This window comes from Ochlerotatus camptorhynchus, unplaced genomic scaffold, assembly GCF_037179485.1.
Source record: "Ochlerotatus camptorhynchus isolate MF236.1 unplaced genomic scaffold, CSIRO-AGI_Acam_v1.1 ptg000137l, whole genome shotgun sequence".
Classification (NCBI taxonomy): domain Eukaryota; kingdom Metazoa; phylum Arthropoda; class Insecta; order Diptera; family Culicidae; genus Ochlerotatus; species Ochlerotatus camptorhynchus.
In genome coordinates this window covers 75,875-96,996 of record NW_027040627.1, presented here as the reverse complement: position 1 = coordinate 96,996, position 21,122 = coordinate 75,875, and the positions used below count along the sequence as shown (strand labels likewise).

General features: G+C 42.1%; 2 protein-coding genes across 2 annotated transcripts in view; one reads left to right on the top strand and one right to left on the bottom strand.

Moving 5' to 3' along the window:
- Positions 1 to 12,146: 12,146 nt before the first annotated feature.
- Positions 12,147 to 12,882, top strand: LOC135700453 (uncharacterized). Its single transcript, XM_065220971.1, has 2 exons — positions 12,147 to 12,550; positions 12,609 to 12,882. Exons 1-2 carry the CDS (start codon positions 12,200 to 12,202, stop codon positions 12,843 to 12,845), a joined length of 588 nt encoding a protein of 195 aa, XP_065077043.1. The 5' UTR covers positions 12,147 to 12,199; the 3' UTR covers positions 12,846 to 12,882.
- Positions 12,883 to 12,971: 89 nt separating this feature from the next.
- Positions 12,972 to 21,122, bottom strand: part of LOC135700501 (fibrous sheath CABYR-binding protein-like) — a 76,336-nt gene continuing 68,185 nt past the window's right edge. Inside the window, exon 3 of the mRNA XM_065221045.1 lies at positions 12,972 to 13,811. Coding sequence (XP_065077117.1) covers positions 13,095 to 13,811 — 717 coding nt within the window. The 3' untranslated portion in view covers positions 12,972 to 13,094. The remainder of the gene's footprint in view (positions 13,812 to 21,122) is intronic.

Sequence of the window (21,122 nt, the reverse complement as noted above, 5' to 3'; positions counted from 1 at the left end):
GGCAGTGGGTAGTTTAGTTCCGAACTTGTTCGTTAGGTGGCGCCAGAGAACAAATAAAGTTCTTCTATTGATAGCTTAGGATCGAGATCAGATAAAAATTTCCTTTCTTCTGCAAATTGATGATACTCGTTCAGTAGTGAACAGTTTAGTTGGGAATTGACTCAATGGATGGTGCTAGAGTAAACATAAAGTTCTTACATTGATGACTCAGGATCGAGACCAGATAGAAGTTTTCGGTCTTGAACAAAGTTGATCAAATGGATGAGACCTGTTCACTAGTGAACAGTTTAGTTGGAAATTGACTTACTCGGTGGCGTCAGAGTGGGTAGAAGTTTTCTGTCATCAGGAAAGTGTTGAGAAAAATATTTAACTTCACTGCGATATGATCACCTTATTCTTCTTCTTCTTTTTCTTAATTTCTTTATTTAACATCAGTCTCTGTTCCGCAATCTAGTGCCAATCACCGACGGACATCGATTGCCATCCATTGACGGCAATCGAATGTTAAGGAAGGCAGCTTCCACACCTGCGTAGGATATCACACCCATTCAACTCACATGGGCCGTGACCAACAGCTTTACTTCTCTTCCGAAGGGAGACGTGACCAGAGATTTTTATGCCTCATAAAAATCCCACCGACCTCGGCTGGGATTGAACTAATACTCAATGCGGTGAGAAAGCAGTCACGCTTACCACTACACCACCGGCAGCGGCGATATGATCACCATGGAAGAATTAAATGTAAACAATAACAATTTTTCAATCAACTGATAGATCAGGACACATTGGTTGACGTCTGTCAGTCTGACATCGCGAGATTAGAGCGGTTAGTAGCAAGTATTCTGCTGAATATAACATTGTATGAAATCTTGTGTGGAAATCTTTAGTGGGAAACTGTAAGCTGTACAACGTGTCTACTAGAAGTAACATGACGAATTGAGTTTCAATCAAATAATCTTAAAACCTCCAAGAGTCGTATTCCAGTGTTTATTATTCGGATTGAAAGAGTCTCTCAACAAAGGTTATGGGCCCAGTGGTTGACTGGTGACATTTCTAACAAATTGGACGGACAGACGAATACAGGCGACCGGCGGACAAGAGACAGGTGTTACTCGCAAGGATGGTCAATAACGGTGAAGTGAGCAGCGGTTCTGGTGAGAGTGGAAATGGTGTAGATCGATCGTTCCGGTGTGGAAGTGGCAAATTCAACACCATCTAGCAAAGATGAAAATGCAATATACGTTGGTCAGGACCCCCGTCGGGGAGGAATATTACAACTCTTTCGCTGGAGCCAAGGAAGAAGTGGCGCGGAAGGAAAAACTACATAAACGTATCGATGAAGACATTGAAGCTCTGGACGAGATTGTTATACTGGTCAACAATGAAGTCTTAATCAAGCTGATTGGATTAGAATATGCCACGGTGGCGATTGTCAGCATGCAAGAAAGGTTATTCTCGATCAAATATCGGGACCGAGCCACGTTGCGGAAAATATTAGACGATCTCATTGTGAGGGAGCTGGAGCTAACGCGGTCCGGCAACGCAGGAGGTGAAGAACATTCGCTAATTAGTGCGATTCCGGAGAGATTCGAGCACGTGAAAGGAGCACTCTCCAATCAGAAGCTCTGGCAAATATCTATTACCGACATAAACCTGTCCTTGAATGCGGAAGCCGGGGAAGAGATGCAGATAGAAGTTCGGAATGTTGCGTTAGCGTCGAGGAAGGAAGTAACTCGGTGCTTTGGCTGCAACGCGATTGGAACTTCAAGGCAAGTGTTCGATGATGAAGAAGTTCGTGGTCAAGTAAAAGGAGAAGAAGCAGAAACAGAACCCCAATAGAACGTTTGCGATGATGACAAGGATCAAGACTGGTGATAGGAGGAAGAACAACGCAATACGGGTGCGGTTTGTGGTGGATTCTGGTACGAGCGATCACATGGTGAACGACCAAAGTATTCTGAAGGATATCCAAGACTTGGAGCCACCGATCCTCGTTTCAACTGACAAGTCCGGTGCAAAACTTCGGGCAACGAAGAGTGGTAAGATGAAATTGAAGAGCATTGTTGGAAAGAATTTAATAAAGAAGATTGAATTGTTAAATGTTCTTCTAATTTCTGGACTTGAAGAAAATCTCCTTTCGGTTAGAAGGGTAAGCAAAGGTAGTTAAAGGATTACTTTCAGAGATGATTGTAGAATGTCAGTGATTGCTTCGGGAAACTTTTGGATGACTGTTCTACCTTGATTTAATTCGGGGAGACAAGTCTACGGAATCTGCTCAATGTTAAGCGTATGTTGGAAAATAGGTGAGTTCTGAGACTTGGCATAAGTAGATGGGGCATTTAAGCAGCACAGGATTTGAAAAGCTCGTAAAGAAGGGAATGGTTGAAGGTATCAATCTAACTTCTGACCAAATAAGCAAAGAGCAAGTATTTTATGGCTGGAAAACAAGTTGCTAATTTCAGCAAATGATAATACCAAGATCAAGACGACCTTGCTTGGTACATTCAGGCGTAGGTGGAAGCATGGAACAGGAAGCATGCCATGGCTATCGACATGATTACACGCTTTTTTGGTAGTTTATTTTATGAAAAATAAATCGGAAGAACTCGATAAATTCAAGGAATTTGAAGCCATGGCACCATCATATTTTGAAACACGTATTTCAATGCTAAGGTGTGACAATGGAGAAGAGCAAAGAAATATCCAATTTCTCTACGGATACGATGAGCAAATTTGATATTTTTCGACATGATGATGACGCTCTTGGTGAAAATAGCCCAACAGCGGCGTATCGCACAATGAACAGCCGGGTGTTGCTTTTTCATTACTTCTCTGGCTGGAGCGCTTTTGCAAGCTGCTTGCGGGGAGCCTTTCCTCCGGTCCGCATATGGTCTGTGTTGAGCTACTGCGTGTTGAACGAAACGAATGGAAATTCAGTTTCGGCTTGTTTCGTTTGGTACCAACTATGTGATGGCTCTGTTAGGAAAGACACCTTGTGGTCTAAGCAAATGTATGGGAAATTTTGTGGCTTCCAATTTAATTTAAGGGGGTATTCCCAATCTTTTGCCTTTTTTCGGCCTGTTTTTCAATTAATTTTTTTTCAAGGAAAATGAATAGTAATGCGCCTAACTCTTTGGGATTCTTGTTTATTGAACATTAAAGTTTACAAATAATTTTTTTTCGACATAAAAAAGACATTATTGACGTCACAAAATGGCGGCAAACAGACCCCTGTTCGCCGCAAACGCCTGGACGGGCGAAGACTTTTCTCTGGAACAGCTTCATCTGAAACAGATTTCGTGATGAAATTAATAATCTGCATAAGATTCTCTGGAGCTTCTCCCGTTGGCAGTAAAAAATCTTGCAAATTAACAAAATGGCGGCCATATGAAAAAACAGGCGATTTTTAGCCCGCTTTTTTGCAGCTTTAAGGTGCTTCAAACAATGTTAAATGTTAATATTTTTGGCTGAAAGTGAGAGAAGCTCCAAAGAATTTAATAAGGAACAAAATGCGCAAAGATTCAAGTCAATATCTCTTATAGTTTCTGAGAAAAATCTTCGCCCGATAAAAAAAAATGTGGTTTCGAGAAAAACGCGTTTAAAGTTTTGACTTTAGTTAAAACCATTTTGGGGGTTCTTACCATTAGTCAGCTATGCCTGGACACCGAATTCGCTGATCTGAAAATGGCTTGGGGGGATGAAAGTATATAGTCTAAAGTACAAAAAAACGTGAAAAAAAAATTTGATTTTTTGAAAAAAAAAATCGGGAATACCCCCTTAAATTCCTCAGTTTTTTTTTTTAGCTATTTTCACTTTTTGTACTATAGGCCACAAAATTGCTACTAACCACTAACTAATTGCTAACTACGCTGTAGAATGGCATATTGCATGACATATTGGAGATATTTGGAAAAATATGCGTTTGAAAACACCCATTTTTTTCGTTACATGCCCTATTTTCGATTTCTTAATGTGACCCCCAGTATAGTTAAGAACGACGTAATCCTACGTAAAAAAATGTTTTGGCACGTAAATCTTCTTTGAAATTTGCGGAAAATAACTGATTATTTTAGAATTTGAATATTGCTTTCCGTTATTTTCAGAAAAAAATAAAATGTAAATTTTTCGCCGGCAGCGGAAAGTTTCGCGTGAAGCATCATTATTGAAAAATATTTAAATTCCTCCTGGGTTTCTCTTAAACTACTATTTGAATAATACGGAACTCAACTTGGAATTCTTCTGTATCCCTTTAAGGATTCTATGGAATTTCGATACAGAAATCGACAAAGCGAAGTTTGCTTCAAATAATTGACAAAAAGTGAAATGTGTGGATAATATAATTTTTATACTTATATGTTATATTAACGTCGAATAAAAGGTGATGAAATATTTTTTTTTATTTTTTTAATATCCACGAAAGAAGTAAAGCGTTCGTTTTAGTCCTCAGACCTCGAATGTTTTGATAGTACACGGTCAATTTGATCAACCTAGGTGAAGCAAGGAAACTTCTATCTGGTCTTGATCCTAAATTTTCCAACTATACTGTTCACTACTGAACGGGTCTCATCCATTTGAACAACTTTGCCGAAGAAAGGAAATTACTATCTGGTTTCGAGACGAGGCATGGTAGCTCAATGGTTACCGTTTCTGCTTACTGAGCAGAAGGTCGGGACGGGAGTTCAATCACAGGCCCGTCCTCTTCCTTGCTATTTTTCACTTTGCCTTATTCTATCCCCACTAGATTTAAATGGAAACAAATTCTGCTTTAATCAACCGATCGCATCACTTACCACAGTGAATCCTGATGAAAAAATAATCCATCTCACTAACACAACTATATCCTCCCCGTGAAAACCGTGGAGATACTTACTTTACCAATCAGGCTAAGGCCTTGTTGTCCTCTGCTGTCCGAAGAAGTCGTCTCCACTCTACTCGATCCATGGTCACAGTTCGCCAGCCTCGTAGTCTGCGAAGGGTCCGCAGGTCACCTTCTACTTGGTCGATCCACCTTGCCCGCTGCGCGCCTCTTCTTCTTGTTCCTGTTGGGTCGCTTTCTAGAAACATTTTCACTGGGTCGTCGTGCGGCATTCTTACGACGTGCCCAGCCCACCGTAGTCGCCCAATTTTTGCACTGTGGACGATGGATGGTTATCCCAGCAGCTGGTGCAATTCGTGGTTCATTCGCCTTCTCCACGTTCCGTCATCCATCTGCACTCCACCGTAGATGGTACGCAACACCTTCCGCTCGAAAACAATAAGGGCGCGTTGGTTCTTCAACGAGCGTAGTCCAGGTCTCGTGGCCATAGAGGACCACCGGTCTAATCAGCGTCTTGTAGCGGTCAACTTCGTGCGACGGCGAATTTTATTCGGCCGGAGCGTCCCCTGGAGTCCAAAGTAGGCACGATTCCCTGCCATAATGCGTCTTTGAATTTCTCTGCTGGTATCATTTTCTGCGGTCACCAGTGAGCCCAAATACACGAACTCATCGACCACCTCGATTTCGTCACCGTCAATCTGAACTCGGGGTGGGAGGCTAACATTGTCTTCCCTAGAACATCTTCTTTCATGTATTTTGTCTTTGATGCGTTGATGGCAAGTCCAATCCGCCTAGCTTCAGCCTTCAGTCTGATGTACGTTTCCGCCATCGTCTCAAAGTTCCGTGCCATATTGTCAATGTCATCGGCAAAGCCAAGGAGCTGGATGGACTTCCTGAATATCGTGCCACTCGTGTCTATCCCAGCTCTTCTGATCACACCTTCTACCGCGATGTTGAACAGCAGACACGAAAGTCCATCACCTTGCCGTAACCCCCTTCGAGATTCAAAGGGACTCGAGAATGTCCCCGATACTCGAACAACGCACATCACTCGATCCATCGTCGCATTGACCAATCGCGTCAGTTTATCTGGAAATCCGTACTCGTGCATAATCTGCCATAGCTGATCTCGATCGATTGTGTCGTATGTGGATTTGAAATCGATGAAAAAATGATGTGTGGGCACGTTGCAGTCGCGGCATTTCTGCAGAACCTGCTGAATCGCGAAAATTTGGTCCATGGTTGCGTGGGCACCCATGAATCCCGCCTGGTATTGCCCCACGAACTTTCTTGCAAATGGTGACAGGCAGCGGCATAGAGTTTGTAGGCGGTGCTCAGCGGTGTGATCACGCGGTAGTTGCAGCAATCCAACTTGTCGTCCTTTTGTGTAGATTGGGCATACGACACCTTCCATTCACGCCTCCGGTAATATCTCCTCCTCCCAAATCTTGGCAATTACCCAGTGCAGCGCTCTAGCCAGTGCTTCACCACCGTATTTTAAAAGCTCACTTAGTAGTTGATCTACACCAGTTGCTTTGTTGTTCTTCAGCCGACAAATCTCCTTCTCAACTTCTTGAGGATCATGGGGCCAGTAGCCTGTCGTCTTCTGCGCGTCATCCAAGGTCTGTTGCCGTGACACCTTTGATTTCTGCTGCTTCACCGTTGAGGTGCTCGTCATAGTACTGCTTCCACCTCTCAATCACCTCACATTAATTCGTGAGAAGGTTACCGTTCAAGTCCTTGCACATATCGGCTTGCGGCACGTAGCCTTTGCTCGAACTAGTTAGCTTCTCATAGGACTTCCGTGTGTCGTTTATGAGGTACAGATTTTCCATTGCCTAGCGATCTCGATTTTCCGGCTGACGCTTCTTCCTTCGGAAAACCGAGTTTTGTCTGTTCCGCGCTTGTCTGTATCGCTCCACATTCAATCTCGTGCGGTGTTACAGCATTCTCGCCCGTGCTGCACTCTTCTCCTCTACTAACAGTTTCCATTCGCCGTCAAACCAATCATTTCTTCGGTCTGGGATTGCAGTACCTAGTTCCGCTGCAGCAGTACTACCTATGGCGGAACGGATGTCCCTTCAGCCATCTTCACGAGAAGCTGCGCCAAGCTGCTCTTCCGTGGGTAGTGCAACTTCCAGCTGCTGCGTGTAGTTCTGGACAACTCCGGCGTCCCGTAGTTGCTCAATGTTGGGTCGCGGCGTTAGACTTTGACGGGTGTAATGCACCGTCGAGAGTTTTGAGCGCATGCATACTGCAACTAGGTAGTGGTCCGAATTTATGTTCACTGCGGTACGTGCGGACGTTGATAATGTCGGAGAAGAATTTCCCGTCGATTAGAACGTGATCGATTTGGTTTTCTGTGTGTTGGTCAGGTGATCTCCAGGTGGCTTTGTGGATATCCTTGTGGGGGAAAAAGGTACTTCGAACTACCATACCCCGAGAGGCTGCAAGGTTCACGCATCGTTGGCCGTTGTCGTTCGATACGGAATGCAGGCTGTTTGGCCCGATTGCCGGTCTATACATTGCCTCCCGTCCTACCTGAGCGTTCATGTCGCCGATTACTATTTTGACGTCCCGTTGCGAACAGCCGTCGTACAACTGCTCCAGCTGCGCATAGAACGCTTCTTTTTCGTCGTCGGGTCTCCCTTCGTGTGGGCAGTGCACGTTGATGATGCTGTAGTTGAAGAAACGGCCCTTAATCCTCAACTTGCACATCCTCGCGTTGATCGGCTGCCAACCTATCACGCGTTGGCGCATCTTAACCAGCAATACAAAGGTGGTTCCCAGCTCGTTGGTGGTGCCACAGCTCTGGTAGAAAGTAGCCGCTCGATGCCCGCTTTTCCATACCTTTTGTCCTGTCCAGCAAAGTTCCTGTAGTGCTACGACTTCGAAGTTGCGTGGTTGAAGTTCGTATGAATAGATTAACCAATCGCAGCCCGGGGTGCCGAGCGATTTGCAGTTCCATGTTCCGAGCTTCCAATCGTAGTCCTTATTTCGTTGCGTAGGTCTGTGCCAATTGTTCCGATCCGTATTTCTTTCTTCAGTATTTGCAACTTTGTTTTTTTCAGGGCGGTTTGTTGGGCCTGCCCCAACCCCCTGTCTCTTGGGGACCATCGTGCACAGCTCTGTTTAGAGTCCCACGCTGGCACTAGGACGGTGATCAGCCGCTCTTAATATGGAGAACATACGCCGTTTTGAGCCGCACCTCTATGGTGAACAGACGCTCAGGTTTGGTGAAGCATTTCCTCTATCACCGTATAATGGTTACCGCGCCAATAATTGCGTTGCACCTGTTCAATTTGCTATTTCCAGACTGGCAACATTGCCCAGGCTACGTCACCCAGCTGTGTCCATGTTTCAGCTGGTAGTTTTTTGTTATCATATGTCTCGGGGAGGCGTGAAGTAGGAACTTGTGAGGACCAGGGCTAGGTATTCCGCTCCTTCCAGGTTGTCAACTCAACATTTTGTAGCCCTAGCCTAGCCGTGGAGATGCAGAGGTGTATTTGGTCTCTAGTAACAACGGACGTCGAACTAATCATCGTTCCCTCCCCCACAAGACCGTGAGGACATGGCCAGCGCTGTGATTGATCTACAAATAGGTTGAAATAAGTGTGCTTGTACATTGAAGATGGAAAGCCAATCCCATGCACCATCTACGTGGTTCTTTGTGCAAGTGCATTAGCTCTTATCAATCACAGAGGAGCAACTACAAAATGCGCGGTCTTTTTTAAAAAAAAGGAAAGGAAACTTCTATCTGGTCTCGATCCTGGTTTACCAATGGAATAACTTCATTTATACTATGGCACCACCAAGCGAATCAATTCTGAACTAAACCATCCACTACCATACGAGTATTGTCCAGCTGAACAACTTTGCTTAAGACAGGACGGGAGGCAATAAGTCTGTATAACGAGCTGTATAATGACACAGCTCGAACTAACTCGAACTTGCCCGTTCTTCCTCGGGTTTTTCTGTCAAAAATAGCTGCCAGCACCGAATACTATACTCGCTATATTCATAGTCTGGCGGATAGAATCTCTCTCGGGAACCGATTGAGCAGAACCAATCGAGCAAATCACGACCAACAACAGAAATAGCACATCAGCTATTGCGAATAAAATCCTTTTCTCGTGACTCAAGGCTGGTCTATGCAAATTAAGGGCCCATGCATTAATTATGTTACGATAAATCGAGCAAAAAATTACCCCCTCGCCACCAATCGTGACGTTTTTCCTATTCCTAATGCATTGCTTGTCACAAAATCTTAGAACCTCCATCCTCCTTAGAGCGTAACATAATATATGCATCAACCCTAACACCATCTTTGGGTTAGGGAAAATCCAATGATGCTGGTAATTTGCGTTCGATAGGCGAGGAAAGAATAATAAACGTTGTGTTTATAAAAATTGATAGTACCTTTTCAATTGTTGGTGTACAATACATTGAATTGGCTCCGCTTTTTGATGGATCGCAATTCTATACGCCAGACTATAAATATAGCGACTATACCGGATACGACCTTGTTCGACTTACTTGTCTCAATGACCTGATTTTTAATTTTCCTTATTTTTGAGGTGAAATTACTTTACAAAATACCAATGAGATGTAGATTAGTTTCTTCTTGTTCTTATCTAAAATCTCAACCGAGTTCAACCTGGTAAAACTACTTGCCCTAAATTGGCAAATCAAAGTTGGCACTCAAATCCATCCGTGCACTCGTATATTGCCATACAATTGAGCAATGTATAAAGGTCTTTCGATCAGCGCACTTATCTGCTCGCTTACCTTTGAAAGGAAATAAAATGAGTTCCTACCTGATTTTATCCATGGTGGGTTACATGGTGATACCACTTTATCACTATATGGGCGAGGAGATCGCGGGAGCTAAAGTGCGGTTGTAATCATACTTCGGTCGCTGTCCCATACAAAAACAAAACATGACTGAATCATGAATTTGACACATTAGAACGCCTATATGTAGTCACCTTGGTTTTATCCTAACAGGAAGAGGAGACAACTGGCTTCTTTTAGTCTATGACGTGTTATTCTTCTCTCGCGGAAACGACCGTGCTAAAACTATTTCATTATGGATGACGCAGTTGACTGTCAAAATATAAGAAAATACCCAAGCAACCTAAAGTTCAGATTTTACTTGAGAAACGAACTCAAAAGTTCAAATTTAGTTTCGTGGAACTTTCTTGCTGATTAACAAGGCACTACACGTACAAGCAGAACTTAATGCTCTTTAAAGTAAATAACCTTGAAAGTTCAACAGAAGTTTCTTGATCCAATTCATTTGAACTGTGAAGTTCACAAAAAGTGGATAAAGAACTTGTTTCGAACCTCTAACACAAAGTTCAATCTTAGTACTAACCGTACTTTTAAGCAGCGCGAAAGTTCACGATTAATCTATGTTGAACTTGTTTCAGACTTTAAAGTACACGTAAAGTTCTAGATAAGTACCAAGGAAGTTCGACTTGAACCTTGACTTGAACTTGTAAGCAACTTTAGAAATGTCAATTTCTGGCAGCTTTCTTCGTCACGGATCAATTTATCTTGTTCTGCGAAACTGTTTGCGTTTGGTCAGAACAAAATGTGTCCACTTTTTGATTTCCACATCCATTGATCTGGGACGACCGAAAGCTCCTTACAACCTCGAGCGTTCAATGTTTCTACTACGGCGAATGGCATTTCTGTAAAAAATATATTGTATTTTAATAAATTTTATTGAGGTTTGCGTTCCACTACCATACCTTGATGGTTTTCTGAATAAAACAAGTCTCAACACAGTTAAATTTACTACAATTAAGTCAAATATTTTTCGATGTTACTGAAAACTTTTGTGGAAAACAAAACAAGCTGTCAAATGTCAAACGGTGCAAGTTCACAATAAGTTCCGTATGAACTTTCTAGCAACTTTCAAGTTCAGATAAGGTTCTACATGAACTAATCAGAGACTTTGAAGTTCAAAAATAGTTCTTACGGAACATGAAAGTAGATTTGGCTACTCTGAAAACCATATTTATGAATGAAATCAACACATCGAGTAAAATCATATGATATTCTACTTCGTTCACATGGAGCAGTGGTATGTATCTCGGTTTCAATGAGGAAGACGCGAGTTTGAGACTTGCGGTGAGTAATTTAAAAACATGTAATTTAAATTAAATATTTGACCATATTTCAAACATTTATCTTCCGACGACGCAGCAGGGCATAATAAATAAGAAGAGAACGTGGTAAGCAGCAAAATAATAGATATATTTGTTTTCTATTTTGGTTTGTTGATTTCATTCAAGTTTTCTTTTTGGGCTGAATAGCATTCCCTCCAACGGTTAAACGAACCTTTTGTGAACTTTCAAGTTCTTTTTAAAAGTGAAACAGCATTCTGTTAGAAGCTTAAACATCGAATGTGAACTTGGAAGTTCGGTTAATTACTTAAAAAGTAAGCTGAATGGAATTCTCTTCATAATCTTTCGATTAGCTGATTAAGCCAAAAAAGGGCTATTATCCGAACTTTTGGTTGCTTGGGTAGGTTCCCTGTTGTAAAAAATCTCGCGTTTCTATATGTTCGCCCGACCAATCAGGCACTGGTTCGCGTTTGAAAGAAAATTGATTCATAAAAGTCCCCCTATTGTCTCCTCTTCCTCTTAGGTTTTATCGACCGAATTGCCTCAATCGAACTGAGATTATCCGAGAAGATGAAGTAATGGTCTGCGGGCATATTGGAAATGATTCCCAGGTTCCTGAAGTTTACGGAAGGCGCTTGAGTTTCATCTAAGACGCCGAAGCCAGTGGACTACACCTAATAGTCATTAAGGGGAGAGAGAGAGATGACTGTAATTGCTTTCCCATATTTTTACATGCCAGACATAGAAATCTTACAATAACTGATGGTTGTTCAAATACTTCCAACCGTTCAAGTAATATTCAAATGAGCATTCCATATGTAGGTAGTTCACTCGGCTGGTGTTGTTGATTGTGTCGTCTGGCAGAGGTCCACATTCTATACATTCTGCGATATTCTGCGATTTTTCATTTCTTTCGCATCACTTCTTGTCAATGTATGGCCCTCTCTTTCACGCTTGTCGTGACCGTGGCCTATCTTTCCTCCTAAGTCTGTCATCATGCGAGTAAAACATAACGACATATGTATTATTACGAGACACCGACCGTATACGGACAATGTGAAATAAATTTGATTAAAAGTCATATCATTGCAGAGTGGACATTCTCTCTCCGGACGACGATGATGATAGAAATTTTCTCTCGAATCAAGGCGGTTGTTTATGCTTTTCCCCTTGGAGGAACGTTTAGTTGAGCGGATGAACTTGCACGAATTGTTTGCGATCGTCGAGGCACCGCGGTTTTGATCCATTAATGATGACGTCTCTGGGAGGATTGTGCTTGAATTTGTGCGTCATAATTTGCTTTATCCAGTGTGGTTTAGCGACGCCTGTCCCACAAGAGTCACCGATCAAGCATGTGTCCAAACGACAGGTGACGGGTGCCGGAGTTCGCCCCAAGATCAAGAACGAAGTGGCAGAATTCATCGAAAGCGGACGGATGACCAACGATTACGTGTGGGTGGATGTAACAACGAAGAAATTCGTTCCAGTTCCTGGCAATGATCTAGAGTTTGGGGACTGTTCCGAGCCCAATGAGCTGATCTATTTTGATAACACGATCATTGAAAATTCCGGGCCAAGCACACTGAATGGAACGCTTGAGGTGAGGTTAACCCACGGATGCTGATTAAATGTGTCTGATCTGGAATTTTCTTTTGTAGATTTACATCGATGCACCGGTCAACATAACTTGCGTGAGAGCGATCGATCAAATAAAGGACGGCTTTGGAGCACTTCCCACGTTTAATTCGATGGGTTCTAATTGGGCCAAAATAGATGTGGCCGGTCAGTATGGAAAGGGTTTCCATTTTCACATCTACGTCTACGGAACTCGACAAAAGAAGGGTAACTCGGAGAAAGAGAAAGAACGTAAGGACAGTCAGTCAAATCTGCTGTAGTAGACTGTTATCAAGTTGACTCATGTTTTTGTAGATAGTCTAGCCGTGTCAGTTGTGTGAATAAATAGTAAATAGATTGAAAGTTCAAAGCGAAATGTGATTGTGATATCGATTTTCCATTTGAACTATCCTACTTATACAACAAATTTTATTATCAAAACGATTGATGAACAATGAGTATCCTACAAATGTAAAACGCGTGTACGAGCCCACGTGTTCGCGTAATTAAACCTAATAATATCTGATCATTCACTGATCGGCATCCTTCGCACCGGATGGAATTGGTGGCGGTGGGACATCTGGGATATCCTTATTTTTGTTGGCATTGTTCTTGATGCTGTTGGGAATATTTTGCACAGTGGTGCTATCTTCGGTTTTCGTGGCTTCGGTAGCTTCCGCATCCGCTTCGGGTTCGGTTTCAGGCGTCGCTTCTTTGCTGTCGGTTGCGCTCTGCAGATCTTCTTTGGTAGGTTCGGGAAGATCTTGTTCACGTCCGCTGCGATTGACTTGCTGAGGATCGACGGCGTTATTCAGTGGACCGTTTGGTGGAGCATTTTGAGCGAAGTAGGGATTAGGCTGGGCTAGCTGAGGGAAGTATCCGAATGGAGGAAGGACGGACTGGTATTGAGTGGGGTTGTAATTGCCGAAGGAATCGTACAAAACAGGGAAATTATAAGGGTAGCCAGGTAGGCTATAAGGCTGGGGACTTTGAATGTTTCCATTGTAGGAGGACAGCGGAATCAAACTAGGAGGGAGACCGAATTCGTTCAGCTGCAGAGGGGTCTTTTGATCAGCTGGACGAGCTTCGTAGTTTGGTCGAAGACCTTCGGGAGCTTTGGGTGCGATGCTGTTGTTTGGTTCAGGAATGAGTTCCGGTATTGGGGCTTCTCGCAGTGGAAGGTTCGTTTCCGGGAATGGTCTGGCACCGGGGAGGGTCTCGATTGGTGCATCGTGAAGTTGTGGTTCCTGCAAATGTAAAATAAAGGTAAAATAAATAAAGGTTATGGACATTTAGTGGGGAAATTAATAAACATAATTTTGGATATCACTTCTAGCGGGATTAATCAATGATCTGTAAAAGTCTAAAGGAGATGTTTTCATATCCAAAAACTTTCCCGAAGACACCACTGATCTAAACTGCAAGATTCAGCCATGCTAATGGCTGAGTTCTTCAGCTACAACCTCGCCACCATCAACATCAACAATATTACGAACACAAAGATTGACGCTCTTCGAACCTTTGTACGAACGCTGGAGCTGGATATCGTTTTCCTCCAGGAGGTGAAGAATGAGCAACTCTCTATCCCTGGCTTCAACGTTATCTGCAATGTGGACCAAGCAATGCGGGGAACGGCAATCGCGCTGAAAGACCACATACAATTCTCGCATGTGGAGAAGAGCCTGGATGGTCGTCTCATCGTTTTGAGGGTGTAAAACACGACACCCTGCAACGTATATGCACCATCGGGGATAGTGGACCTTCGGTTCAACACTCAAAACGTCATCATCGCTGGAGATTTTAACTGCGTGCTACGTCCGAGTGACTCAACGAGTTCCAACACAAGTCCGGCTTTCCAAGCGACCGTACGGCAGCTACAGCTTCACGATCTGTGGCTGAAATTATACCCACAACCCCCGCACCTACGTACATCACACAAAATGCGGCATCCAGGCTCGACCGCATGTATGTCAGCGCTGGGCTTTGCGAGCATCTGCGGAGTGCTGCCACGCACGTATGCTTACTCACGGATCACAAAGCTCTAACAGCGTGTATTTGCCTTCCCCACCTAGGCTGCAAACAAGAACGCGGTTTCTGGTCCCTCCGCCCTCACCTCTTAACCGCCGACAACTTAGAGGAATTCCAAGTGCGATGGCAGTTTTGGACCCGCCAACGGAGAAATTTCCCCAGCTGGATGACATGGTGGCTCTCATGCGCGAAGCCACAAATAAAATCTTTCTTCCGCTGGAAGTCAAGTGAAGTTTTCAGGACTTTCAACGCTGAACAACAACGTCTCTACGAGCAATTACGACTCGCATATGATGGTTTTTACCAGAATCCCACCATGCTGGTGGCCATCAACTGCGTAAAAGCACAAATTCTCACTTTGCAGCGGCAGTTTGCGCAAAACTTCATCCGCATTAACGAGACGTTTATAGCCGGCGAGAGTATATCCAATTTCCAGTTGGGTGATAGACAGCGTAAAAAAAACAACTAGGTTTTTGATATAATTCCCGTCCTACTAAGCACAACCCGCGCTTTACCTCTCATTTTTGAATGAGTTTGAACAAAATATAGAATATTTCTGTTAAAGATGACTCCTAAATTTATTCACCTTTCCATACGTACCGTTGGATTTGATAAATTCGTCTAACGAGTTTCAATTCCAATCCGCATTGAAACGCCATTAGATTTTCTTCGTCCTACGGATAAACGTAGAAAAAAGGGATTCGATAGGAGTGCTTTTTTTGTTTTGAGAACATGAACGTAAATATTCATACAATGTGCTCTAATAGGATTTATGTTGTAGCTAACTAACGCATCGGAACAAACCTATTATTGATTTGTGCACGGTAAAATCATTGATATTATTGATCTTTTTCGATCAATGAACGGAAATGGGCGATTACGACGAAGTAGAGCTCTATCCTATAACAGGACTGCAGAACGAACGAGGAGAGCAAATACAAGACTCTCTGGAGATCGAGCAACCCATGCTTCGATACTTCAGGGACCTGTATGCGGCGGAAGAGACGAGGAGGGTGGTGGAAGAAATGTTCGAAACTGAGAGAGCCGTACCCAAGAACGACGAAGCCAACGCAGCTCTAATGGCAGAGATCAGCATTGACGAGTTAAAAAACTCCATCCGAACGTGGCAAAAACGTAGGGGAAATGTGGGTAAAATGCCCAGTCGGGGCAAAACGCTCCATTGCTATGTCTGACGAAAGAAACATTTTCAAAAGGCGTTTGATGTGCCAATCTCTTCTTTTTAACAATAAAAAGACGGTTTTGATAACATAAACACTTTATATAAGATGAATCCTTGCAAAAATGAAAAACATTTTTTTCGGCCTTCTTCATACAATTTTCACGATGCCTTGCGTAAGGTTTTACGCCATTACATTGTTCAATATCTTTAAGGCTTTACATAGCAGATGATGTTAGAATTATATCAATACGTTTAAAATATTCCACAAATTTAACAGAATTTGTTTTAAAAGTAAAAAGTTTTCCAAGATGCCACTTTAATCTGGATTTAGATTGCATCCGATAGAAAACATTCTTCATAAATCATCATTCTAGCAGCACTGCGCGTAGCAATGCAACTCAAGGCAAACGTCAAATTGTAAATATTACATCCAAACTGCTGCAACCAGGTCAATCCATCGGTTGTGTAATATAACGTTGTACGATGTACATCGGTTTTGCGAACAAAATTACATCCATTGATGTAATATTGTATCTGCTTTTTGCTATTACATCATTATTTCATACATCAGCTTGAATTACATTGATCGATATAACATTTTTTTTTTGCTGTGTACTTATGAAAAACGGACCGGCGGCTTTGGACGGAGTCAGGATGGGTCTGTCGCAGGCCGCAATCATCTATAAGATTCCGAGGAAAACACTTTCACGGTACCTAAGTATCGACTCCCGCAACGAACACGGACTGAAGTTTTTGCCGCTGGGGAGCTTTTCTCCTGTCTTCAATACGGTCCAGGAACAGGAGCTGGTGCAGTTCATCATTGAAATGAACCAGTATGGCCTTGGTGTTACAAAACAAGAATTGAGGAGCGTCGCTTGTCAATTAGCGGAAAAAAAATCTAGTGAACCATCCCTTCTGTCGTGAAACGGAGCTTTGCAGGACGTGATTGGTTGAAGGGATTCCTGAAGCGACATCCGGAGTTTTCACTGAGGTATCCAGAGCCGACGTCTCTTACTCGATTGAAGGGATTCAACCGGGTCAGTGTTGATCGGTTTTATAAGCTTCTTAAAGATATATATGACATTTTCCACCTAGCCGTATTTGGAACGCAGATAAGACAGGTTATAGTAAGTAAGTAATTGATTGATAAAACTGACGATTATTACAATTATTTACATATACCTTTGTTTTCAGGTTCCTACAAGGACTCTTAAAGTTGTAGCAGAGAAGGGGGTGCGTCAAGTAGCGGGAGCGGTCTCCGGTGAGCGAAGTGTAAACACAACAGCCATAATGGCCATGTCAGCACCTGGACAGTTCCTTCCTCCCCTGTTGATTTTTCCGTGAATACGTATGAACGAGGCTTTGAAGGTTGGAGCACCTCATGAGACTATTTTTGCGTGCAACACGAGTGGTTGGAGTACAACAAAAACATGTTCAATGTGGTTTGACCATTTTTTAGCATACACACGACCAACGGCAGATGCTCCAGTGCTCCTGGACATTCAAGCCACACAAGGAATCTGGAAATGTTTGAAAAAGCAAAGAAAAACCATGTTCGGCTTCTAGCCATATCACCTCATACCTCGTATAAGCTGCAGCCTTTAGACGTGGCCTTCATGGGGCCGCTTAAGACTAATTATATCAAGGCCATCAACAAGCTTCAAAAGCAATATCCCGGAAAAGCTGTTACCATCTACAACCTCTGCCTTGATTCGTCTGTCGCGACCGCTCAAAACGGTTTTCGAGCGACTGGAATTCTTCCAATCAACCGTCATCGTTGAACTTGCTGTTGGAAATAGCGAGGCTTGTCCTGAGGCTCAAGGCATTGTTGATTCTGCGTATTCCGTAGATTTCATCAAATCGATTGAGCAAAACATAGTTTATACCAGCGGAGACAATGATCTTCAATATGATGTGTCTGATATGCTTGTTTTGGATCCAAATGTGTACTACAGTGTAGAAGAAAACGGAAACATCGTTGTCCATTCCATAGTTACTGATGATCACATTGTTGAAAACAGCCCATGTGGATTGGAAGCGATCAATCGCACAGCTGTTTCGGAAGAAGAGAAGGAATTTACTGCTGATACTAAGCAACGGCGTTGGGATTACAATAGAGTGCCAACAAAAGGAGAGTTGAAGAGGTTTGATGTGCCACCCATCGCAACTGCACCAGTAACGACAGCTCATAGCGTTAAACGAGGCAGAAAACCTAGAAAGCAACAGAGTGAAGAATTGACATCATCTCCGTACCGCAAGAAACTGTTGAAAGATAACGCATCCAAGGAAATCAAGATCATTAAAAAGAAGGATGTGAAAAGAAAAGGCCGGCAACGCAAATCTGTAGCATGTAATACGATGGATGATATGTTGTGCTCTTTCTGTGGAAATGTTTTCAGCTCGTCCGAAGATGGGGAGGGTTGGATGATGTGCATTCAATGGAAAACATGGTTTCACACTGAGTATGCAACTAACCCTGATTCAATAACATGTGACATGTGCGTTTGAAGCAGAGGCCGGTTTTCGAACTTGTTTTTTTTTGTAGGAATTTAATATTCTGAACTTTTAAAGCACCTATACTTAATTAATTTCAAACCCCAACTAAATATGAATTTCAGCTGAAATTGTCTTATTTTAATGTATTTGTCACAATTTCCATGTCCTTTCCATATAATTACATCAAACTGCCCGCAGATGTTTGTACCTCACCAAGAAATTACATGCTGTGCATTTTGCCCCTTTATTGTGGTTCGTTTTGTACACACATATGCGCCTTTTACCCCTAAAGTATCTTAAAACGAAATTTCGAAGTCTTTTTGAAATTTTATGATTTCAACCAATTAAATTGAACTTTCTTACCTCAGCAGCAGTATATAAAACTTAAAATTGTCTTACCTTTCAGACACACGTGTCGATTCTTGACACAAATTTTCTATTTACAAGGAATAAGAGCTCCTTCTTAAGGTGGTCATTTTACCCCCTCCTCCCCTAAATCACCAGGGATCGATGGTTTTCCCGTAGAGTTCTACCTACGAACTTTCGACGTCATCTATCGAGAGCTCTACTTCGTAACTAATGGGTAGTTTACATCTGTGCGGATTTACTCGCGCTAGTGTACTCGACCCCTAGAACGAATTTCAGTTGCTCCTGAAATTTCATACTGGTAGACGCTGATGTCCTGTTTACATTATACTAAGGGGCCTTTTTTGCTAGCAGCTAGCTCATTAGCGCTAGTGAAATAGCATAAGTGTAATCACACCATAATGAAGCTATGACGAATGAGCTCCCATCTGAATTCGCCGATGGCACTATTGTGTTGGTTAAAAAGCGAGATGGGGATGGGACAGCAAGAGCATACTATTAGGTAATAAATGAGTGTAAAAGGCATATATTGTTGCCTTTTAGGCTTTCAAAAGTGTATCATAAAATCTCCTCTGTTTACCAATTGAACTTTAAGGATGGATCCTCATAGTGAATAAAAACCAAATTTATGACAAGGATATCTCGAAGGATAAACGAAGTTGGAGGAAAAATTCAAGCGATGCTAACGACCAAAGGGAAGTCGATTTCAGAAAAAAATTAGTTCTTTAGAAGATCCAGCACGTCCGGCGGAACAGGTACCATCAACGACTGTGCATCTGGTGGAGAAAAATGAAGTGAGCGTGGTCTTCATATTCATAAAACATTGTCAAAACAGCCTTAAAACAGACTAGCCTTCTCCAGACCTTGCGAATAGATGAAGATCGAAATAACTTTCGTCAGTACCGACAGCAAACCATTGAAACTGTCAGTTAGCGGACACTAGTTGGTTTCCGATCCATAGCTGCGATTTTATTCGGCGAAAGGGTCATCAGTTGGAAAAAAAATCAACCGTACATTCCTGCATCGTTTGATGGTGCACTTCCAGAACCATCCGGAAGAAGGGGATCTTTTCGGGAAGGATCGAGGTTAAAGTTGTGCGAAATGCGAATTGTTGTGAACACTTTCTGAGTAACTGCTTCCAAGCCATCGGGAGAGAATTGCCTGGAAGAACGCTGAACCGCACAGCGCAACTATCGAAAGATAAACAAACTTTGACGTTTAACATTTTGTAGGCAACATTGCCGCCATAAATGCAACCATAAATCTGAACGGGTTAAGATCAAGCAAAATGGCTTAGATAAATACAATTCAGTCTACAAGTTTTCTTCATAAAAGCCATTTCAAAACCTTATGAATTTGTTAAGGATTTCTTTAAAGCAAAATAACTTTTTCACAAATGGCTCATGAAAATCAACTTTTATGCCTCCGCCATATTACAATTATTTTGTTTTTTTTTTACAATATTCGATTTTCAATCTATATTTCCTTGGATATAACTTTATTTTAGTTAATTCAGCAATGAGAAGAATGCAAAAATCATGAGAAACAAAAATCTTGGGTAAGCTTAATGATCGATATGAAGAATATTTTTTTTTATCTTAATGTAAAATAATTAGTAAAATCGATGCTTTCCGTGGCGGGCTCAAGTTTTTCGATGTTTTCACGTACATTTCACTTCAAATTTTATATGGAACCTAAAACTAGGCCACTTCATGAGAACTATTTTATAGTTTTGGAAATTCGGCAGGATTTTTATACGATCAGGTTTTATTTTAATTATTTTGATAAGATCTGATGGTATTTATGAATCCTTTTTTATCTTGATTGTTGTTTTTCTAGTGAACTTAGCAAGCAGCTAGGGTAAATGACTCGGATAATGGTTTTAATTGTTGCCAAATAGCTTTGATTGTAGCTTAAATACGGGTTTGAAATGGATCTCAATGCGTTTATCGTACAACCATTTTGCAGTAAATCAATCTTGAAGAGCTTCGAAAATATACCCTACAGAACCTTCTCCAGGGTGGGCCAACTAGACAGATTCTAGCATCAATGAGGTTTTGGTGGATGCATCAACGGCAAAGCAGTCTTGACCAGGGTTTTATGAATGTTGTTTTATAGTAGCTTTGTAGTATTTCATAAAACTTAAAATGTTACTTGGGAATACAACATTGCTACACTGAAACAAATCGACATGTACCGTTTACTGGATCCATCTTATAACATAGCAATGTCAGCAGATTTATTCATTCTATGTGATGATTGATAGATTCCATTGTATTATCACTTTAAAACTATGACTGCGATATGGAATGACTTCTATCGTAATTTCACATACTTTGTACTTGATAATACTTTGCTTCGAACGTGGTTAGCGATAGGTAAAAAGTATATGAATATTGTCTGATTATATTTCATGGTGAAAAATTGTTGATATGTCATGTTGATATATGTGGGAACAGACATCTAGAAAGTAATGGAAAATCATATA

Bases quoted from the DNA above. Each gene is read 5' to 3' on its own strand.
- LOC135700453 (XM_065220971.1), top strand. From the start codon at position 12,200: ATGATGACGTCTCTGGGAGGATTGTGCTTGAATTTGTGCGTCATAATT. The intron at 12,551-12,608 runs GTGAGGTTAACC...TTTCTTTTGTAG, and splicing joins CACTGAATGGAACGCTTGAG to ATTTACATCGATGCACCGGT.